The 23,203-nt window shown below is 51.6% G+C and overlaps 1 protein-coding gene across 2 annotated transcripts in view; it reads right to left on the bottom strand.

Moving 5' to 3' along the window:
* The window catches only part of MYO18B (myosin XVIIIB), a 231,471-nt gene that overhangs the window by 169,568 nt on the left and 38,700 nt on the right, over positions 1 to 23,203 (bottom strand). For both annotated transcript variants that reach the window (XM_088659924.1, XM_088659925.1), the window contains exons 7-10: positions 19,366 to 19,564; positions 18,973 to 19,115; positions 18,199 to 18,299; positions 3,625 to 3,688 (exon numbers count right to left, since the gene is read on the bottom strand). In XM_088659924.1, the coding sequence (XP_088516050.1) occupies positions 3,625 to 3,688; positions 18,199 to 18,299; positions 18,973 to 19,115; positions 19,366 to 19,564 (507 nt within the window). The remainder of the gene's footprint in view (positions 1 to 3,624; positions 3,689 to 18,198; positions 18,300 to 18,972; positions 19,116 to 19,365; positions 19,565 to 23,203) is intronic.

The raw sequence follows: 23,203 nt of genomic DNA, 5'->3' as shown, positions 1-23,203 counted from the left end.
TTAATTGGCAGCACCTGCACGATGAGAATGGACGCTGAATGTTTGTGCTGTGTTCAATAAACCTCTCTATTGCTGCAGAAGACTGCTTTTGCTTCGTGCTGTTATCTACAGAGAGGGGGAAGGTAAGCCTTGCCTGGCAGCCTGACACCAATTGAAACTTGAATTCTCCAAATCTGCAACTGACAGTGGCCTGTTCAGACATAGAATCATAGAACTGTAGAGTTGGAAGGGAACCCCAAGGGTCATCTAGTCCAACCCCCTGCAATGCAGGAATCTCAGCTAAAGCATCCATGACAGATGGCCATCCAACCTCTGTTTAAAAACCCCAAGGAAAGAGAGCACACTACCTGCCGAGGAAGAACATTCCAGTGTTGAACAGCTCTTACTGTCAGAAAGTTTTTCCGAATGTTTAGGTAGAATCTCCTTTAATGTAACTTGAAGCCATTGGTTTGACTCCTGCCCTTCAGAGCAGGAGAAAACAAGCTTGCTCCCTCCTCTATGTGACAGTCCTTAAGATATTTGAAGATGACTATCATATATCCTCTCACTCTCCTCTTTTCCAGTCTAAACATACCCAGCTCCTCCAAGCGCTCCTTCTAAGGCTTAATTTCCATACCCTTGATTTTCCAGCTTGTCAATGTCCTCCTTAAATTGTGGTGCCCAGAATTAGACACAGTATTCCAGGTGTGGTCTCACCAAGGCAGAATAGAGTGGGACTATTACTTCCCTTGATTGGGACACTCTACTGTTGATGCAGCCTACAATGGCATTAGCTGTCTTTCTTTTCTTTTTTTGTTGCAGCTGCATCGCACTCATGTTAAGCTCCTTTTCACATTTACTGCTATTAAGCCAGGTGTCCACCATCTTATATTTGTGCATCTGGCTATTCCTGCCTAAGCGCAGAACCTTACATTTGTCCCTATTGAAATTCATTTTGTCAGCTTGGGCCCAGTACTCCAATCTGTTAAGGTCATTTTGAATCCCAGTTCTTTCTTCTGCGGCATTAGCCACCCCTCCCAGTTTGTTGTCATCTGCACATTTGATAAGCATCCCCTCAATTCCTTCATCCAAGTCATTTATAAAGACATTGAACCACAGGCCTGGGACAGAACCCTGCAGCACCTCACTTGTAACATTTTTCCAGAATGACAAGGAACCATTAATGGGTTCTCTTTGGGTTCAGTCAGTCAACCAGCTACAAATCCACCTAACAGTTCCCTTGTTCAGTCCATGTTTTATCAGCTTCCTTGCAAGAATATCACGGGGGACTTTCTCAAAGGTCTTACTGAAATCAAGATACACTATGTCCACCAAGCTTGCAGCTCCATAAAAAGAAGAAATGAGATTCATCTGGCATGACTTGTTTTTGAGAGACCCATGCCAGCTTTTAGTAATCATAACATCCTTTTCTAAGGGCGCACAAACCAACGGTTGAATTATCTTTTCTAGGACCTTTCCTGGTATTTATGTCAAGCTTGCCAGTCGGTAGTTACCTGGGTCTTCCTTTTCCCCCTTTTTAGAGATGGGAACAACATTTGCTACCCTCTAGTCTGTAGGGACCTCCCCTGTTTTCCAATAATTTTCAAAAATCACAGAAAAAGGCTTTGAGATTACACCTTGGGTGACGCTCATCAGGCCCGGGAGATATGAATACATTAAAAGTAGCTAGGTGTTCCCTTACCACCTCTCTTCCTATCTTGGGCTGAAGCTTTATTTTCTTATCACTGTCTTTCCTTTGGGTGAAGGCAGAGGCAAAGTAGGTGTTGAGTATTTCCACCTTCTCTGTCACCCAGGAGCATTTCTCCCTCTTCTCCTTGCAGAAGACCTACCACTTGCTTGTCCTTCCTCTTGCTTTGAACATAGCTGAGGAAATCTATGAAAATTATTTTTAACCTCTTTTGCAAGCCTGAGCTCAATCTGAGCTTTAGCCCACCTGACCTTCACCCTGCAACTGTTGGCTACTCATGTATACTCCTCTTCTGTGATTTTCCCTTCCTTCCATGTCTGTCTTAACTCGTCAGCTTCTTATGCAGCCACACTGGTTTCATTAGATGCCTCACACTTTTCTTTCTTCTTGGAATTCTCTGCATTTGGGCCTTCAATATTTCACCTTTAAGAAACCCCAACCATCCTGGACTTCCTTCTCTTTGAGTATTTCTGACCATTGGATCTCACCCAGTAGCTCCTTAAGCTTTCTGAAATTGGCCTTCTTAAAGTCCAGAGGGCCATTCTGGCTTTGACTACTCTCATCTTTCCCTTGCCTCTGTATCATGAAACCCAGGAGGACATGATCACATCTTCCAAGTTTCCCATTACTTCCACTTCATTGATCAGTTCCTCACTGTGGGCACTGGTGTATGGAGGGGGGGCAGGGGAAGCGCACCGCACCGGGTACCATTTGGGGAAAGGGTGCCATCACAGCAGCCGCCCCCCGGGACGTGCACCACACGCCATGTAACCTTGGGATGCGCCCCCACAGGTGACACGCCCAACCCACGGGCTCTTCTCTGGTCCAGGGGCTGCTTCTGGTCTCGCTGGAAACACCCTCCTTAGAAGGGGCATCTTTGATTTATGGACGGATGGCTGTGATCGATGCTCCGGTAAACTCTGTTTTTGCAATAAATCTTCCTTTTAATTAACTACGCTTGTTTGTTATCAAGACTCCCTGACAGTAGGGCTGCTGAAGGGACAAGACTTCTATCAGAATCCTGACTGTGACAAATACAGGACAGAATAAAAACAATGCCCATCCCTCAGCCCTACTTCTGAGGCAAGATTGATGGCAAGAGGTGAGAGGGCTTTGTCCATGGTGGTGCCCAGCCTATGGAACTCCCAGACACTAGAAGCCAGCTACTTGGGTCCAAGCATTTGGTCTTCCACCAACAGGTAGAGAGATGCCACTGGCTGGGAGTGGGAACATTGGAAGCCGCCTTATATGAAGTGAGCCCCTTGACTGGCAGCAATACCTCTCCAGGGCACACTCCAGGTTTCTTGGGTAACCAGCCCATGAACAGATGCATTTGACAATGCATATAACTGTATGAATAGGCACATCAAATTATGCTGCAAAGCTTCTAGGAAGGACCATGAGTAAAGGTCTGGGACTCCAACTACCCACTGAGAAAGCCCCTAGGCCTGGCTGATTAGGGTTCAAATTCTGATTCAGCCATGAAGCTCACTGGGTATCCTTGGACCAGTCACCGCCTCTCAGCCTAGCCTACCTCACAGGGTGGTTGTTGTGAGGATAAAATGGGGGGAACCATGTATGCCATCTTGAGTTCCTTGGAGCAACAAGCGGAATACAAATGCAATAAATAAACAAATAACAATATGCCTTGAGCCAATCCTGGCTGGTACTATTCTCTCTCCTATCCTCCCCCACCACCAGTCCTGCCCTCCTCATCCCTTTTCTCATTAGAAACAGCATGCCTCACTTTTTGCATCAAAAAAGGCAATACAATGTAGGATTTCTACCTACATAGAAATCAAGTAGAAATCAAGGAAAGCAAGTTCCTTGGTGCAGAGACCTGGTCTCAATGCTGCTAGAACTAACCTCCATACTTTGTGCTCAAGGATTCATATAGCAACGGGGTGGGGAGGAGGGTGGCTAATTCAGCTGCCTACCTTCTGACACGGTCTGATGCCAAAGGTGCTGTTCTCCGCCATCTGGTGCAAATGCAGCATAGTCCTAGTTTGGGGGGGGGGGGACACACATAAAATTAATCCATCACATCAGATGCAGCCCCCTAAAGAGTTAATAACTTTATTTTAAAAAAAACCTGGCTGCTTGGTCAGATCAAAGGCCTCTCGAGTCCAGCACCCCATTCCCAGCAGTGGTCAATTTTGGGAAACCCACAAGCAGGACAGGAGTAGCTGGTGCTTCCGAGGTGGAGAACTGATCCCAGATCAAGAAATGAGAGACAAATCAAGGCAGATCATCCATTGCACTCAAACTTCTTGTTGTTGTTGTTTGTTGTTGTTGTTGTTGTATTTTAATGTATTTTAAATTTTTGTTGGAAGCCGCCCGGAGTGGCTGGGAAAACCCAGCCAGATGGGCGGGGTACAAATAAATAAATAAATAAATTTATTATTATTATTCCCACCTTTTCCCCAGACTAAGACTCAAGGCAGCTTACACAAACTATAACAACAAAGATAAAATAAATCCAAGAGTGTTACTTTTGTGCAAAGAGTATATCTATCCTGCAGAGGTTTCTCTCTTTGTACTGATGGGTCTATTTGCCAGTGATTTCAGCTGATCTCTCAAAAGTCATTTACTCCAAGAGCAAAGGAGAAACCTCCAGGAATGGAATGTGTGGCACTGAAAATGGGACTTGGGAATAAGAGCACTGGATTCAAGTTCCACGGCGGCCATGGCATCATCCTGGCGGGCTCAGTTCTGCCCTTTACAAAATGGACACACAAAGTTGACCTTCCTCCCAGAGTTTCTTAAGGGCAAAGTGAACATGAATTAAATGATAATGGTTGGTCTGCTCCTGCATAGTGTTCAAGGAAGAGAAGAACAATTTCATTCGCTGTTGAACTTTTGGCTCTGCCTTCCATAACTCCTGAATTCGGATTTAACTAGAAATATTTTGGAAAATGAATTCCAGAACCAGAGCATGCATCATCTGGCACATAAGAACAGAAGAAGAGTCTGGGCTTGGTATTTGAAGCTGCAGCTCAGAATCTGTCCTCACACACAAGAGCCCAGCCACAAGGCCAAGTGAGGCAGAGAGCATTCAGGACAAGGGGTCCTGCTAAGCCAACTCAAAACATAAGAACATATGAAGACTTCTGCTGGATCAGACCAATGGGGGCCCATCTAGTCCAGCATCCTATTCTCACACTCACCACCTGTCAGAGGGCCTGGTATGGCTACTCTAGAGTAACGACTCCAGCATGGTCTTTTAAGGTTTTTATTTAGTGCTGATTATTTACAGTGTTCAGAGCAATGAAAATGCATCCTTAAGGTGAGGTGTCAGAATTCCCGAATGGCGATTGGCGCGTTTTCTTCCAGCACCACAACTTTGGCAGACCCAACCTCTTCCCCCTACGTTTGCGTCGCAATTCGGGAGTTGGGGGGATTGGCCTCCCCCCCGTGCGTCCAACTTCCTGTCCCACCTGAGGCATGGGCTCCACAACCCTGCCTGAGCCTCGGACACCACTTCCTGACTCTCCGCTGGAGGCAGAGCTCTCCTTACTCTCTCCAGCGCTTGGTGATGGGCTGGAACTTAAGATGGGAGGGACTTCCCTGTATCCCTTGTCCCTCACATCCACCCCCCTCCCAGGCTCCTCTCTCCTCCTCCCCAGTGGCTCTCTGCTTGCTGGGGACGAGTGAAATCCCAAGAAGTCTGTGGCATCCGAGCCTGTGGGTGTGAAAATTTCCCCCCAATCCTGCGATCTCTCTCCTTCCCCCTGAGAAGACGGAAATCCCAAGAAGTCAGTGGCATCAGAGCTGGTGGGAGTAAAAATGTTCTGCCAGTCCTCTCCTGCCTCTGACGTCGTTGACCTCGGTGAAACCCACACCTCTTCTTCCGTGTCCTCAAATTCCGCTTCCCATCTCCATGGGGAGCTGCTGCCTGCTATCCCTTCCTCCTGCTCCTCCCCCTCTCCCTCCCTTTCCATGTGCCAGGGCTTGGGCCTGTGGGGGAACAGGGCGTGGAATTCTTCCACTAAAAATTCCTCAGGTACTTCCGTGGCCGGTATCCACTCATTGTGGGATGGCGGAGTGTCCTCCCATGCTATCAGGTACTCCAGTCCTCTCACCCCTCTCCTTGAGTCTAAAATCTCAGTTGCCTCATTGAGCTGTCGGGCGTTTCCCGTCTCCCCCCCTCCCTCTGGAGGCTGATCGCTGTCCCTGAACCTGGTACTTTCCCTGTACGGCGACAGCAGTGATCTATGAAACACTGGGTGCACTCTCATGTCCTCCGGCAGTGCTAGCCTGAAGGCTACCGGGTTGACCTGTTGCGTGACCGTGAAGGGGCCCAGCCTCCTGTGTGCTAACTTTCTGCATCGCCCCCTGGTGGGAAGACCTTCCGAGGATAACCAAACCTTGTCCCCCACCCTTATGACCTCTCCCGGCCGCCTGTGGCGATCTGCCCCCTTCTTATACGCTTCCTTGGCCCTCTCCAAGTGTTCTCTGAGCTGTTGGTGCACCGTCTCCAGGTCCTCTGCCCACTCCTCGGCCTGTGGGCCCTCTTCCTCCTCCTCCCCCTCCCTCTCCGGGAAAGATCTGAGGTCGCGCCCATAGTTGGCCTTAAAGGGCGACACCCCTGTGGAGACGTGCACCGCATTGTTGTAGGCAAATTCTGCCAGTGGCAGGCGATCCACCCAGTCCGTTTGCCTCTGGCTGACGTAACATCTCAGGTACTGCTGCAGAATGGCGTTGACCCGCTCCGCCTGTCCATTGGTCTGCGGGTGCCGAGCCGTCGACAAGCTGACCTCCACCTGCAGGAGGTTCATGAGCCGTCGCCAGAACCTGGAAACAAATTGGCGGCCACGATCCGAAATAACTCTTAAAGGCAATCCATGCAGTCGGAATACGTGGTCCACAAACAGTTTGGCCGTCTCTTCTGCCGAGACCGCCCTGGCACACGGTATAAAGTGGCACATTTTGGACATGAGGTCCACCACCACCAACACTGCGGTCTTGCCCCTGGACGACGGCAGGTCTGTGATGAAGTCCATGGACACTACTTCCCACGGCCTGTGCGGTGTGGCTAATGGCTCCAGCAAACCTGCTGGTGGCGCTCTGACCACCTTTGCTCGCTGGCAGGTGTCACATCCCCTGACATAATCCCGAACATCCTCCCGCACCCCTGGCCACCAGAAGTGTCTCATGACTAGGTGAGTGGTTTTGTCCCTTCCGAAATGACCCGCCGTTGGGTTGTCGTGCATCTGCTTGAGAACCTTACCTCTCAGCTGTTTGGTCGGGAGGTACAGGGCTCCCCTGTAAAAAAGTAAACCCCTCTTCTCCTCAAAGTCTTTGGCCTGCTCCCTCCCCCCTCTCAGGTCTCTGAAGATGCGGGTGGCAAATTCATCCGCTGCCGTCAGTGCTGTGAGTTCTGCCTCGCACACCACTGATGCACCGCATGACCATGCAGATGGGGGGAAAACGTGCCTGGGTGCTGGTGGCAACTCCTCCTCCATGTACTCTGGCTTGCGGGAGAGGGCATCCGCCCTGACGTTCTGCTCCCCCGGGATGTAGTGGATGGAGAAGTTGAAGTTCGAGAAGAACTCTGCCCACCGTATCTGCCGCTGGTTGAGCACCCTGGCCGTTCTCCAGAACTCCAGGTTCTTGTGGTCTGTGCACACCTGGATGGGGTGCTTGGCGCCCACCAGGAAGTGTCGCCAGTGCTGGAACGCCGCGTGGATCGCGAGAAGTTCCCTATCAAACACTGTGTAGTTGCGTTCAGGCTGGGTCAGCTTCCTGGAGAAGAAGGCACAGGGTCTCCACTCTCTGTTGGCGTCCAGTTGCAACAGAATCGCTCCCACAGCTTTATCAGAAGCATCTGTCTCCAGGCGTAGGGGCGCATCCTGCACCACGTGGAACAGGTGCTGGTCTGACGCGAACACCCTCTTGAGGCTTTCGAACGCTGCTTGTGCCTCTGGTGTCCACCTGAACTTCTGCTTGCCTCTCAGGCAGTCGGTGATGGGAGCCGTGACCCGAGAGAAGTTCTGGATGAACTTCCTGTAGAAGTTAGCGAAGCCTAGTAGTCGTTGGGCATCTTTGCGCGTCCTGGGGCTGTGCCAGTCCAGGATGGTCTGCACCTTGTCCTTGTCCATTGCCAGTCCCTTGTCTGACAGCTTGTAGCCCAAGAAGTCCACCTCCTTGGTGTGAAACTTGCACTTCTCCAGCTTCACATACAGGTGGTTGTCCTTCAGGCGCTGCAACACCTCCCTGACATCCTTCACATGCTGCACTGGGTCATTGGAATAGATAAGGATGTCATCCAGAAAGACCAGGCAGTTCTTGAAGAGGAGGGACCCCAGGACGTGGTGCATGAAGGCCTGGAAGCAGGCTGAGCCCCCTTGCAACCCGAAGGGCATCACCAGATATTCAAAAGAGCCCAGAGGCGTGAACATCGTGGTCTTCCATTCATCGCCTTCCCGGATCCTGATCAAGTTGTACGCCCCCCTCAGGTCTAGCTTGGTGAAAATCTTGCCCCTGCGTGCCGCTGTCAGGAGATCATCCACTCTGGGCATGGGGAAAGCCACTGGCTCTGTCACCGAATTCAGCCGTCTAAAATCCACCACCAGGCGGCGCTGTTGCGTGTCTTTCTTGTCCACCCAGAAGACCGGGCTGCCCCCTGCTGCCTTGCTTTCTCTGATGAACCCCCGCTTGAGGTTCTTGTCGATGAAAGCGCGCAGATCCTCCAGTTCCTGGTCTGACATGGCGTACAGCTTGGCTGGGGGTATAGTTGCCCCTGGCACCAGGTTGATCTGGCAGTCAAAAGGCCTGTGTGGGGGTAGGTGGTCGGACTCCGCTTCGCTGAAGACCTCCTGCAGGTCCCAGTACGGCTTGGGTATCGCCTCACCCCCTTTGACGTGTGTAAGAGAGAGGGCTTGCAGAGAGCAGCCCACTCTGCTTACTTCCACCAGATGGGAGAGCAGCAGCAAGTCTGGGAGTTCAAATCAGGAACAGGAAGGGTTAAGACGGGTCCAGGGCTCTGCAGAGTCCTGGTGGCTCAGCTCCAGGTTGGTAGCAGGGAAGCAGGGGAGGAGCTAGCTTCAGCAGGGGCTGGAAAGGAGGGAGGAGAGAGAACGGCACCTCAGGAGCCTGGTTTGGGACCACGGAGGACCCATAGAGCAAGGAGGAGGGGCGTTTGGAGTCTTAAAAGGGGGGTCAGAGCCCACGAGACGCCATTGTGGGCTTCTGCCCCATGCAGAGCAGACATGATTTGAGACATCTCACCACTGTATATAGCATGCACAATAAAACTATGAAAATCCAGAGGATGTGTGGAGTGCTTACTCGGGACTAGCCAACACCCCATCTGTGACAGCAAGCCCACAATCTTTTGATGGCTACCCCGAGGGAAGAGGGCTGCAAATGTAGCAGCCGGCATGAAGTTGGCAGCATCTAAAGCAGAAGAGAGAGATGCCGAGGGAGGATTGGCCTGAGTTGCCAGCACCCTGCAACTATGGAACGGCTCAAGCACCAGGTAGGCACCCGGGCACAGGGGAAGCCAAGCTTAGTGAACCGAGCAGCTCTGAACACAGCCAAGCCGGGGGAGCGGAGGCTGGACAAGCAGAGAGGACACTCGGGACGGGCCAGCACTTCGTAGGGCGACCCTCAGCACAAGCTGGCTCTAAGACTGAGAGGCATGGTGGCGTGGAAGTGCAGGAGGCTGAGAGGCGAGTCCGGGCAGAGGGGACAGACGGAGGGGAAAGGCAGCGGCCACAAGTTCCCATACAGTCCCGGGGAGGCAGCTGCAGCACAGCACAGCCCCCTCCAGCCAGATGTGATGCAGAGGGACAAAGCCCGCGCGCGGGTACTTTCAAACGCTGACGCGGGAAAACAGAGGGAAGAGAAAGGCGGGAGATGCCTTTACAATGCACCCAGCCACTGGGTGGAACACTGCCCCCAGAGGAAGGAATGGCGAGAGCAGGCAGGCACAGACACAAGCCTGGATGCCAGATCAGGAGGGGAGGGGCCAGGCAGAGCACCAACAACTGAGCCCTCCTGTAACACCCCACAGCACGACAAAGAGATGGAAGTAAGTCTGCAGCTGCCAAGAGGCCAGACCCAGGAGACAGTCGGGCTTCTCTGCAGGGGCAGCAGCAATGATTTCCTATCGGTGGACTTTGCTAGGCAGAATCAGATTCCCCTTTTCCCAAGGAAGCTTCCCATGAGCGTCTCGGCCATAGACAGCAGGGAATTGCAGGAGGGTGAGGTCACGTGACAGACCCCCTCTCGGAAGATGACAGTGAACAAGCACGCAGAAGTACTAGCTTTGGACTTAATGGACAATGACCCTGTGGGCAGCCAGCGCCGGGGAGATCTCACCTTTGGAGATGCAGACGGCATGGAGCACTGCAGGAAAGAAGGAGAATCCTCAGGATCACACCACATCAGCTCCCCAGGCGGATGGAACGACGCAGAGGCGGGGATGCAGGAAGAGAAACTGAGCCGACTCACCAAAGAGGACACTTTTACCCAGAACATACGGAGGGACTTGAGGGAGAAAAAGGGGGCAGGGGAAGGGCTTGCCGAGAAAGAGGGGTTACTCTTTAGCAATGATGCCCGGTATATGCCCCAGGACTCCCTCAGAGGGAAGATTCTCAAGCAATATCATGACAACCCCACGGAGGGGCATGCAGTACATGTCTTCACGAGGCTCACACCCAGTAAGGCCAGTCTTGGGCGAAACCCCAGAGCCTTCCCAGAGCAGGGGGAGGGGGAGATTGGGGGACCACCTATTGAGGCATGGGGTGAGAGGAGGGAGACAGTACACCAACAACTGGATGGAGACGTGGCAAGGGGCAATGAGGCTTACAAGGAGGGGGCAGACCATCACAGGGGACTGGAGAAGGTCTTCCACGGAGGGGACAGGGTCTGGCTGTGGTCAGAAGGCCTTCCCATGGGGGGAAGGGGGAAGAAGCTGGCACCCAGAAGGCTGGGGCCCTTCAAGGTTCTGACACAGATCAACCCTGTCACCTTCAGGGGGGAAGTACCTACAGCGAGAAAGGTCCATCCCGTGGGTCACAGGTCTTTGCTCTCACACTTCAGGGAAAGCCCAAGGTTCAGAGGACGTGACACACATCCAACACAAGACGCTGACAGGAGAGAGGGGGAGGAAATCACACAAAAGATACTAGACAGAAGGGTGGAGGGAGAAGGCAGCCAAGAGGTTCCAGAAAGAAAGGAAGAGGAGGAGGTCTACAGTGCCACAGCGAGCCCGGGCTCCCGGTGGGGGGAGGGGGGGTTAAAATGTCTGATGGCCAGGCAGGGCACTCCTGCTTTCCAAAACGCGGAGGCAACCACGCACACCATGCAAGGGGAGGACCGCACACTGGAACTGCACGCTCCTTTCTCCCACAGACCCAAACCACCACACGTCAGTAGCACAGGGAACACAGAGGGGGAGGGCGATCCCAGGTGGGGAGCAGGGGAGACGCAGACCCAAGGAGCCCTCCGGGAATCGGAAGCAATTTTCCAGAGGGAGGAGGAGGATGACAACGGAAGGAACTACACGGACCAGCCACCCAGCACCGACGGGGAACAGGATTTTACACACACTACAGAGGAGGAAGACCTGTCAGGCTTCCAGCCCTCTTTACAGACATCAGACCAGGCAAACCAGGCCTCAGAAAGGGGGGGGGAGCCTGGAGGGGGGGTGGATGTAAGAGAGAGGGCTTGCAGAGAGCAGCCCACTCTGCTTACTTCCACCAGATGGGAGAGCAGCAGCAAGTCTGGGAGTTCAAATCAGGAACAGGAAGGGTTAAGACGGGTCCAGGGCTCTGCAGAGTCCTGGTGGCTCAGCTCCAGGTTGGTAGCAGGGAAGCAGGGGAGGAGCTAGCTTCAGCAGGGGCTGGAAAGGAGGGAGGAGAGAGAACGGCACCTCAGGAGCCTGGTTTGGGACCACGGAGGACCCATAGAGCAAGGAGGAGGGGCGTTTGGAGTCTTAAAAGGGGGGTCAGAGCCCACGAGACGCCATTGTGGGCTTCTGCCCCATGCAGAGCAGACATGATTTGAGACATCTCACCACTGTATATAGCATGCACAATAAAACTATGAAAATCCAGAGGATGTGTGGAGTGCTTACTCGGGACTAGCCAACACCCCATCTGTGACAACGTGCATGGTGGCCACCGTGGCTATCGGAGGCCCCTCCCCTGGTTGGTGCTGCATGCAATGTTCCAGACAAAAGTCCGACCCAAACGTGATGCATCTCTGGTGCCAACTTATGGAAGGGTCGTGGCGCGCCAGCCAGCTCATTCCCAAAACGATGGGGGGGTCTGAGATGGTCGTGACGTTGAAAGCCAGTGTCTCTGAGTGCCTTCCCACCGTCATTCTCATGGGGGGGGTTTGATGAGTGATGGCCCCTCCCAGCAACTCTCTGCCATCAATGGTGGCCACATGCAGGGGAAAATCCAGCTGCAGAAGTTGGATTTGGTGCTCTTCTGCAAAGTTTCTCGAGAAGAAGTTGGCAGATGCCCCACTGTCAATTAAGGCGAGGACTGACAGGGGGTAGCCATTTGGGAGCGTCAGCGTGACTTCTAGAACCACTCCTGCTCTGGGAGGGGTGGGCTGGCTCTGCTCCTCTCTGTGCGGGTGGGCGGGCTGGGGCTGTTCACTGCTGACTGTGCCTGGCTGCTGCCCCTTGTCTCCTGCAGCCAGGCTGTCTCGTTTCCCTGCTGTGGTGCTACGTCAGTGGGGGAAGGTACAACCGTTCCCGCCTTTCCTTGCCACTCCCTGCGATGAGGGCAGTCTCTGACGCGATGCCGGGGGGAGTTGCAGAGAAAGCAATTCCCTCCTCTTCCCTCCTTGCGTTTTGGCGCCGCCGGGGTTTGAAAAGCCCGCGCGCGCGCTCCCCCGATCTCCATCGGTTCCGGCTCTGGGCTTGGTCTGGGCGGGTCTGGGGGCGGTCCCTGGGGTGGGTTTTGGTGATGTGGTCTGTCCTGAGAGCGTGGGAATCAAGGTTTTGCTGCGCGCGTCGCTTGTTTGTCATACCATCTGGATTCCTGCCTCACCCCCACCGCTAGCGCCGCTTTGCTGAGCTGATCCATAGTCTGCGGTCTAGGACCTCTTGCCAGCTCATCCTTAACGTCTGCATGCAAACCTAGGTAGAAGGCTGATTTCACTGGCTCACTGTTCAGATCCCACCCCAGTTTGTGCACCAGCATGGTGAATTTCGCCCAGTAGTCTCTAACTGTCGATTTTCCTTGTGTTAGGTCATGAAGCTCCTGTTTAGTGGCCTCCATTTCACTGTCGCTAGCGTACATTAATTTTAAAGCTTCTAGAAATAAAGTTGCGTTCTTCATGCAAGGATTTTTTTGCGCGATGAGCGGTCTTACCCATTCCCGGGCGGCCCCCGTCAAATGCTCTATGATAAAGTAGACTCTGTGCGCGTCATCTGGGAATTCTGCTGCATGCAATTCCAGCGCATAATTTATCTCAGTCTCGAATCCGAGGTACTCCCTCGGGTCTCCGCTGAACTTGGTGACTAGGCTCTGTCCCCTTCTCACTTGGACTAGCTGCGGCTGGGGTGCCCCCCCACCTCTAGCGGCTTTCTCCTCTTCCAACTTTTTCTGCAGGTCTAATACCATCACCCTTAGCTGTTTCTCAGTCTCCTCTTTTGTCCTCACCTGGTCCACCAGCTTGTTCAGCTCCTCCTGCGCCCCTCGCGCTTCCTCCTGAGCGGCATGCAATTGCTGCTGTGCGTGCGCTGTGAGGGTCTGTAGCTCCTGCTTCGCTGCTTCAGCCTCCAGCCTCCAATGCTCAGCCTCTTGAGCGCTCATCGCTGCACTCCAAAGTAGCCAAAAAAGATTCGGGAGTTGCTGTCAGAGGGCCTGGTATGGCTACTCTAGAGTAACGACTCCAGCATGGTCTTTTAAGGTTTTTATTTAGTGCTGATTATTTACAGTGTTCAGAGCAATAAAAATGCATCCTTAAGGTGAGGTGTCAGAATTCCCGAATGGCGATTGGCGCGTTTTCTTCCAGCACCACAACTTTGGCAGACCCAACCTCTTCCCCCTACGTTTGCGTCGCAATTCGGGAGTTGGGGGGATTGGCCTCCCCCCCGTGCGTCCAACTTCCTGTCCCACCTGAGGCATGGGCTCCACAACCCTGCCTGAGCCTCGGACACCACTTCCTGACTCTCCGCTGGAGGCAGAGCTCTCCTTACTCTCTCCAGCGCTTGGTGATGGGCTGGAACTTAAGATGGGAGGGACTTCCCTGTATCCCTTGTCCCTCACACCACCCAAGATGCCTGTGGGAAACCAGCAAGCAGGACCCAAGCACAAGAACCCTCTCCCTTCCTGTGGTTTCCAGCATTCAGAAGCACTATTGCCTCTGACTGTGGCCTTTGAGTAGACGCGGGTGGCGCTGTGGGTTAAACCACAGAGCCCTAGGGCTTGCTGATCAGAAGGTCGGTGGTTTGCATCCCCACGACAGGGTGAGCTCCCGTTGCTCGGTCCCAGCTCCTGCCCACCTAGCAGTTCAAAAGCACCTCAAAGTGCAAGTAGATAAATAGGAACTGCTCTGGCGGGAAGGTAAACGGCGTTTCCGTGTGCTGCTCTGGTTCGCCAGAAGCGTTTTAGTCATGCTAGCCACATGACCCGGAAGCTGCCTGCCGACAAACGCCGGCTCCCTCGGTCTATAGAGCGAGATGAGCGCCGCAACCCCAGAGTCAGTCACGACTGGACCTAACGGTCAGGGGTCCCTTTACCTTTTCCTTTACTAGCTTTATCCTTGGTGAATTTGTCTGAGGGTGGATCTACTCATGGGGGGGGGAGAGCTATAAGTAAGTCAGAAATTAAATCGGTATAACAAAAGAAAAAAACCGCTATGAAAAATTGCATAGATTTTTTTGGCTCTCTGGGGCCATCTGGTGTTGCATGTTTATAATGCATTCAAAACATTGTTGTTTTTACTAACATAGCTGAGTCCTTGATCTCTTTTAAAGCCATCTGAGTTGGTGCATCCTGCCCCTTCTCTGTGCATCCGATGGAACATGTGAAATATGTGTTCATTAATAACTCACAACCTTGCACTATGTGAGGCCTAGAACCCCAACCCCATCCTAAAAAATAATCTCTATGCAACTGCATATGGTAAAATTATTTTTAAAAGGGGGGGGGAGTCTTTCTATCAATGGTCAATGAGCCCACTGACGGCCTAGAGCAGGGGTCCGCAACATTTTTCAGCTGTGAGCCGGTCCACCGTCCCTCAGACCATGTGGTGGGCTGGACTATATTTTGGGGGGGGAAATGAAAAAATTTCTATGCCCCACAAATAACCCAGAGATGCATTTTAAATAAAAGCACACATTCTACTCATGTAAAAACACGCTGATTCCCAGACCGTCCATGGGCCAGACTGAGAAGATGATTGGGCTGGATCCGGCCCACGGGCCCTAGGTTGCCTACCCCTGGCCTAGAGCATGGTTAGGCAAACTAAGGCCTGGGGGCCGGATCCAGCCCAATCACCTTCTAAATCTGCCCCTTGGATGGTCCAGGAATCAGCATGTTTTTACATAAGTAGAATGTGTGTTTTTATTTAAAATGCATCTCTGGGTTACTTGTGAGCCATAGGAATTCATTCATATATTTTTTCAAAATATAGTCCAGCCCCCCACAAGGTCTGAGGGTCAGTGGACCAGACCCCTGTTGAAAAAGTTTGCTGACCTAGAGGCAATGAGCAGGTGGATGGCACACACCCCCAAACCCAAAACAAACATGCAATTTGGGATTAATTAGCCCCACTCTGGAAGCCCCATTCCAAGAGAGCTGTCTGGAAGTATCAGGCGGATCATCATGTAGATGGAGGTGGAGAGGGTAGAGGCTGGTGAATGAATTGTGAGTGGAGGGGCGTCCTTCTTCCATCATTGGAACCCCCTGGCATAGCTGCCAAGTTTTCCCTTTTCTCGCGAGGAAGCCTATTCAGCATTAGGGAAAATCCCTTTAAAAAGGGATAACTTGGCAGCTATGCCCCCTGGGGAACTCACCAAACCTGCTGCACCTGGAATTGGGTGTGGAGAGGGCAGCTGGCTGCTGAGTGGGTCACACCTGTGAGCAGCAGCCTGAGGAGGCTCCATAAAAAGCAGGCCTGGAGGGAGAGACTAGGGCGGTGGCAGGAGCTTCCAGGAACCTTCCCCTCTATGGGAGATTTCCCAGGAACAGCTGTGAGTTAGTTTGGGCCCTGGGTGCAGGTGCCAGGGTGGGTAAGTTGAGTCCTGGGTGAGGCCAAGAGGGGTGGGTATGCCAGGAGCAGGAGAAATTGATAATGGTTTACATGCATTAGTAATTTGTATTAAGGCAACATTTTTATATGCATCTGCATATTCTTGTAGAAGTAATTGTAGTTCAAGTTGTCTTTTGCTTTCATTTTCTGCACACCACTTAGTAGAGTAGATATGGTCTTTAAAAAAGAAAATCATGCAGAAGATTGAACAGGCGTGCTTTCTCTGTTACTCCAGGAGCAGGGCAGGAGCAGAACGGCAAGGAGCAAATTGCAGCAAGGAAGCAGATTTTGACAAAGCGTTATGAAAAGCATCCTGATGTCATTGGAAGGAGCTGCCTCAAGAGATCATAGGATCCCCCAGCAGCTTCTTCCCATTTTGGATTCTTTTTACACCCTAGAGAAAGGCTTTGGGCTACTTCAAATTCAAATTAAACACAGCAGGAACCCAATGGTGTACAAACCAAGGAGTTAAAACAAAATGTATCTCCCTCCCTGAGTAACAACACATTTGTTTTTGTTTAGCAACTGCTGCTTTCAAATCCTAATCAGACAATGGATTGTGTATGTGTCACTAGAACTACGTGTCCAGATCTTGCACTGGGAACAATAACTGCCTCTCTTCTTCCTGGGCAGAGTAAAGTAAGATAGCTGGCCTCCAAAAGAGATTGGCAGGATCCCACCAGGCCCTGCTTGCGTCTCATTACCTGCCTCAGGTAGCAAAATGATGAATGGTGAGCCTAAGCCAGTCCTGGGAGGGTTTCTCAGTCCTCTTGTGCCCTCTACAGGTGAAATGAGGTTCCTTCATAATCAGACCAATCCTTTCCCAACATCAACTATGGATCGACAAATTTGTCAATTTGGGGTTTTCCACTTTTCCTGTCTTAAATTCAGTTTGCCACACTTCCAATCAGTTTGCAATTCATTTATTTCTAAGCCCCTCACATAATTTGACAGAATGGAAGAGCACAATTCTCTTAAGAGACATCTTCATGCATTGCATAGTTAAACTATGGAACTCCCTCCCACAGGAGGCAGCAATGGCCACCAACTTGCATGGCTTTAAAAGAGGATTGGACAGATTCGCTGAGAAGGCTGTCCATGACTCCTAGCCACAACAGCTGTGCTCTGCCTCCGCAACTGAGGGTAGCAATGTTTCTGATTCCCAGTTGCTGGAAAACACAGGAGTGGGAGAGGGCTGCTCTTGGGCTCAGGTCCTGCTTGCAGGTGTCCCAGAGTCACCTGGCTGGCTACTGTGAGAGCAAGATGCTGTAATAGGTGAGCCATTGTCCTGATCTAACAGGCTCTTATGATCTTGTGCTTGTGGGAAACAGTCACGGTCCATGAAAGTTATTAATGTTTTCCACTTGTCCAGAGAAAGAATGCTCTCTCCCCTCTTTACATAAAAGAGGAGCTCCAGGTCAGTAAGGAAAGGGAGGTTTAGGACAATAAAGGAGAGGAGCAGGGTGGTCCAGTGAGGGCAATGGCCACCAACTTGGATGACTTTAAAGGGGGATGAGAGTACGGTAATTTATGGAGGAGGAGAAAGCTATTGTCAGCTACTACCCACAAGTGACACCTCTGTGGAACAGGGGAGGCTGGCATATACCATTGGTTCATCTAGCTCAGGACTCTCTACACGGACTGGCAGGGGCTCTTTCAGACAGGGGTCTTTCCCTACTGATCTGTCTGGAGATTGAACCCAGAACCTTCTGTGTGCAAAGCTTGTGTTCGGCCCCTGAGCTATGGCCACAGAGGCAGTCTTCCTCTGCGGATTAGATGTTGGGGGCAAATAACCACTGAAATATACTCGATTCAGCTCAGTACATAACAACCACCAACCTACCCACAGCCTGCATTTTCTTCCTCCATTCTGGCTGGGCCCTGTTAGAAGTGGGGTGGTGGACTAGATGGACCATTGGCTTTGATTCAACAAGGAGATCCTTATGTACCTTCTGAAACTGAACTACATTAAATGAATCTTGCATGCTTAGAAACAGTCTATCACTGAATCCATGTTGCTGAGGAGCAACAGCAGGTCTTGCTTGGGGGCTTCCCTTTGGGGCATCTGGGTGGCCATGGGGAGGACAGGCTGCTGGGCTAGATGGGCGTTTGGACTGAATCCAGCACACCATCACTCACATTCTTAGGGCCCAGAATATCACAGTGTGAGCCACCTCAGGCATATCTGAATAGGGGGCAGGTGTCATTCCCACCACCTCCACTCCCATGGGATGCTCACCAGAGTATCATACAAAGACCAGCCTCTCCCCCTTCCCTTTGGGCAATACCTCTGATCCAGATCCAGCCCTGCCAGCATCTGAGAAAAGACATTGAAGGTGCTCTCTCCCTCTGGCTGCTGCACCACACGGATCCTTTCCAGCAGCATTGTCTGGGCAGAGAAAAAAGAGAGAATGCCAGTGTCAGGGGACCTCCGTACAAGGAGCCTCCACCTCTCCTGTTGACAAGCACCACGCCCAGTGAGAGCAGCAGCAGCCAGTCAGGCGGGGGGGGGGAGTCAGGGGGTGGAGGAGAGAGGGCTCAGCGATGTTGCAGAGCCCTTGCACCGCCCAGGTCAACAGGCTGAAGGGACGGGGCAGCCACTTCCGGCATCCCAATTAAGGCACAGTACAAAGTGTAAGGAGGGGAGGCAGTGTTTTGGGGTGCCCAAGCTCTTATGCTGGTCACATAACAGGGAATGTCCACTCCCGGATTCTGCGAGTGACTAGGGGGTCATGTTTTCTGGCACCTCTGCACTGTAAATACTATGCACAATAAACCTGTTAAAGACAGGGCGGACTTTGGCGTCTTTACTCGAGAGTAGCCACACACAAGCCCTGACAGCCAGCATCCATCCCACTGCCTGCCACCACTCAGAGGATGCCACTCAATGGCTGGTGGTGCAACTCTAGAGTTCAGGAAGCAGACTGAGACCAAAGGAGAAGATCACAAATCTTCCACTCCTCAGCTTCCTTCTGCCATTGGAGGTTTCCTCTAGGTGTCCCCATCTCACCAACACACACAGAGAGAGACGCCACTTCCAAGGGAGGCAACAGAAGCATTACCTGGAGATGAGCAGCTGTGATGTGGCCAGTGGCACTGAAATCCAGTGCCATGACCATGGAGAAGCGGGTGGAGGCTTTGTTGTGGCTGGTCGTCACCGTCCCAAAGGCTCTCAGCACCCTGAACATGGCCTGGATTTTCTCCACTGCAAATATCAAACACTCACTGTCTGTTTTCTAAACAATTTCATCTCATCCCTCCCACCTCCAGCCTGCAGACCATCATGCAATTTCCCCCACTACAACCCCCCCCCAAGGAAACCCCCACCATGCCCTCCAGGCAATGCTGGACCAAGCAGGTTTTTCAGGGATGATGGAGGCCCAGAGAAAGATCTCCTGCACACGGAGGCCCCTGCCTCCTTAGCCAATCACCTGCTGCCTCAAGCAAAGGCTTACCTGTGACTCTGTTGTCCATGCTGCCCACTGTGGCCACCAGGTATTCCAGGGTGTTCTGGCAGCAGGTGGTCTTGCCAGCATTGTTCCTGCCCAAGGGCATGATGGTCTGATCCTGCCGTTGCATAAGCATGTGCCAGTAGGCCCTCTGTGTCACAGAAAAAATGTGTGGGGACAGTCCATCCCGCTTGCCCTTGAATGCCTGAGAAAAGGTGAACAGATAATTAAACAATATGCCTGTGAGAACTTAGAAAAGGATGCTGTGATTACTAAGACCCAGCGCAGGATTCTCAAAACAAGTCATGCCTGACAAAACTCATTTATTTTACAAGCTTAGTGCACCATGGGAATGCTGTGGACATAATATGTCTTGATTTGTAAGGTTTTTGACAAGGTCTCCCATGAAATTATTGCAAGGAAGCTGGTAAAATGGGTGCTGAATGAGGTAACTGATAGGTGGATTTGGAGATGGTTGACTGACTGAACCTAAAGAGAACCCATTAATGGTTCCTCATAATCCTGGAAAAATATTACAAGTAAGATGCCACAGGGTTCTGTCCTGGGCCCTTTGTTGTTCAATAATAAAAGATTATTATTTATACCCCGCCCATCTGGCTGGGTGTCCCCAGCAACTCTGGGCAGCTTCCAACAGAATATTAAAATACAATAATATATTAAACATTAAACGCTCCCCTAAACAGGGCTGCCTTCAGATGTCTTCTAAAAGTCTAGTAGTTGTATTTCTCTTTGACATCTGGTGGGGGGGCCACTACTGAGAAGGCCCTCTGCCAGTGTGGTGTAATGGTTAAGAGCGGTAGACTCGTAATCTGGGGAACCGGTTCCCGTCTCCGCTCCTTCACATGCAGCTGCTGGGTGACCTTGGGCTAGTCACACTTCTCTGAAGTCTCTCAGCCCCACTCACCTCACAGAGTGTTTGTTGTGGGAGAGGAAGGGAAAGGAGAATGTTAGCCGCTTTGAGACTCCTTCAGGTAGTGATAATGTGGGATATCAAATCCAAACTCCTCTTCTTCTTCCCTGCAACTTGGCTTCTCTCAACAAGGGAACCACCAGAAGGCCCTCAGAGTTGGACCTCAGTGTCTGTGCTGAACAATGGGGGTGGAGACACTCTTTCAAGTATACTTGACCGAGGCCATTTAGGGCTTAAAGGTCAGCACCAACACTCTGAATTGTGCTCAGAAACGTACTGGGAGCCAATGTAGGTCTTTCAAGACCAGTGTTATGTGGCCTTGGCGGCCGCTCCCGGTCACCAGTCTAGCTGCCGCATTCTGGATTAGTTGTAGTTTCCGGGTCAACTTCAAAGGTAGCCCCACATACAGCGCATTGCAGTAGTCCAAGCGAGATATACTAGAGCATGCACCACTCTGGCGAGACAGTCTGCAGGCAGGTAGGGTCTCAGCCTGCGTACCAGATGAAGCTGGTAGACAGCTGCCCTGGACACAGAATTGACCTGCGCCTCCATGGACAGCTGTGAGTCCAAAATTACTCCCAGGCTGCGCACCTGGTCCTTCAGGGGCACATTCAGGACCAGGGAGTCCTCCACACCAGCCCGCCTCCTGTTCCCCACAAACAGTACTTCTGTCTCGTCAGGATTCAACCTCAATCTGTTAGCCGCCATCCATCCTCCAACCGCCTCCAGGCACTCACAAAAGACCTTCACCACCTTCACTGGTTCTGATTTGAAAGAGAGGTAGAGCTGGGTATCATCCGCATACTGATGAACACCCAGCCCAAACCCCCTGATGATCTCTCCCAGCGGCTGCATGTAGATGTTGAAAAGCATGGGGGAGAGGACAGAACCCTGAGGCACCCCACAAGTGAGAGCCCACGGGTCTGAACACTCATCCCCCACCACCACTTTCTGAACACAGCCCAGGAGGAAGGAGCGGAACCCCTGTATGACAGTGACCCCAGCTCCCAACCCCTCTAGACAGTCCAGAAAGATGTTATGATCGATGGTGTCAAAAGCCGCTGAGAAATCCAGCAGAACCAGGAAACAGCTTTCACCTTTGTCCCTAGCCTGTTGGAGATTATCAACCAGTGCGACCAAGGCAGTTTCAGACCCATGATGAGGCCTGAATCCCGACTGGAAGAGATCCAAATGGTCCGCTTCTTCCAGGTGTGCCTGGAGTTGTTCAACAACCACTCGCTCAATCACCTTGCCCAAGAATGGAAGATTTGAGACTGGGCGATAGTTGGCCATATTGGCCACATCTAAAGATGGTTTTTTAAGAAGTGGTTTAATAACCGCCTCTTTCAGCAGGTCTGGGAAGGCTCCCTCACAGAGAGAAGCATTCACCACCCCGTGAAGCCCATCGCCCAGCCCTTCCCGGCTATCCTTTATAAGCCAAGATGGGCAAGGATCAAGGAGACAGGTGGTTGGTTTCACTCGTCCAAGCATCCTGTCCACATCCTTGGAGGTAACAGATTGGAATTGATCCCACGCAACCTAGACAGGACTCTAGCACTCCCCCGCCCCGGCCCTGCTCCCACTGTGGAGTCTACCTCTACCCGAATCTGAGTGACTTTATCTGCAAAAAACTTTGCAAAATCATTGCAGGAGATCATGTGGCCCATACTGTGCCCTGGTGGAGCAGGTGGTTCCGCTAAATTGTGAACCACCTGAAAGAGTCTCCTGCTGCTGTTTTCTGCAGATGCAATAGAGGCGGTGAAGAAAGTATTCTTCGCCGTCACTACCGGTACTTGGTAGGCTTGACACTGAGCTCTAACCCGTGAGTTATCCGCCACCGGCGCTCTAGCCGTCTCAGCATTTGTTTCATTGCCCTCAGATCCATGGAAAACCACGGGGCTGTCCGGGCTCCATGCAATTGGAGCCAGACAGTCACTAGCCCTAGTTAACTCCACATTCCAGCAGGCCACCAGGGAATCGGCTGAAAGGCCATCAACATGGGATAAAACATCCCCTACCACTCTCTGTAAACGATTTGGATCCATTAAGTGGCGGGGGCGGACCATCCGAATCGGTCCCACCTCTCTGCAGAGGGGAAGGGTTGCGGAGAGTTCCAGTTCAATGTCTTTATAAACGACTTGGACAAAGGAATTGAGGAGATGCTCATCAAATTTGGGAGGGGAAGCTAATGCTGTAGAAGACAGAATCAGGATTCAAAATAACCTTAACTGATTGGATAACTGGGCCCAAACTAATAAAATGAATTTCAACAGGAACAAGTGTAAGGTTCTGCACTCAGGCAGGAAGGACCAGATGCATAAATACAGTATAAGATGGGGGTCACCTGGCTTACTAGTAGTAAATGTGAAAAGGAGCTTAACATGAGTCAACAGTGTGATGCAGCTGCAAAAAAGAAAGAAAGCTAATGTCATCAACAGTAGAGTGTCCCAATCAAGGGAAGTAATAGTCCCACTCTATTAGGCAGGAAGAACCAGATGCACAAATATAATATGGGGGACACCTGTAGTACATGTGAGAAGGATCCAGGGGGTCTTGGTGGACCACAAACTTAACAAGAGTCAAAAGTGTGATGCAGCAGCAGAAGCAGAAGCAAAAAAAAAAAAAGCAAAAAGCTAATTCTATTGTAGGCTGCATCCACAAAAATATAGCATCCAGGTCAAGGGAAGCAACATTACTACTCTAGTATGCCTTGGTGAGACCACAGCTGGAATACTGTGTCCAGTTCTGGGTACCTCAATTTAAGAAGGATGTTGACAAGCTGGAATATGTGCAGAGGAGGACAACAAAGATGATCAAGGGTTTGGAAACCAATGGCTTCAACTTAGAAGGAAGGAGATTCCAACTAAACATCAGGAAGAACTATCTGACATTATGAGCAGTTCAACAGTGAAA

Source organism: Zootoca vivipara, chromosome 16 (genome assembly GCF_965207765.1).
Source record: "Zootoca vivipara chromosome 16, rZooViv2.hap1.1, whole genome shotgun sequence".
NCBI lineage: Eukaryota > Metazoa > Chordata > Lepidosauria > Squamata > Lacertidae > Zootoca > Zootoca vivipara.
The sequence above is the reverse complement of the archived record's forward strand: the minus strand, read 5'-3'. Positions and strand labels throughout refer to the sequence as shown.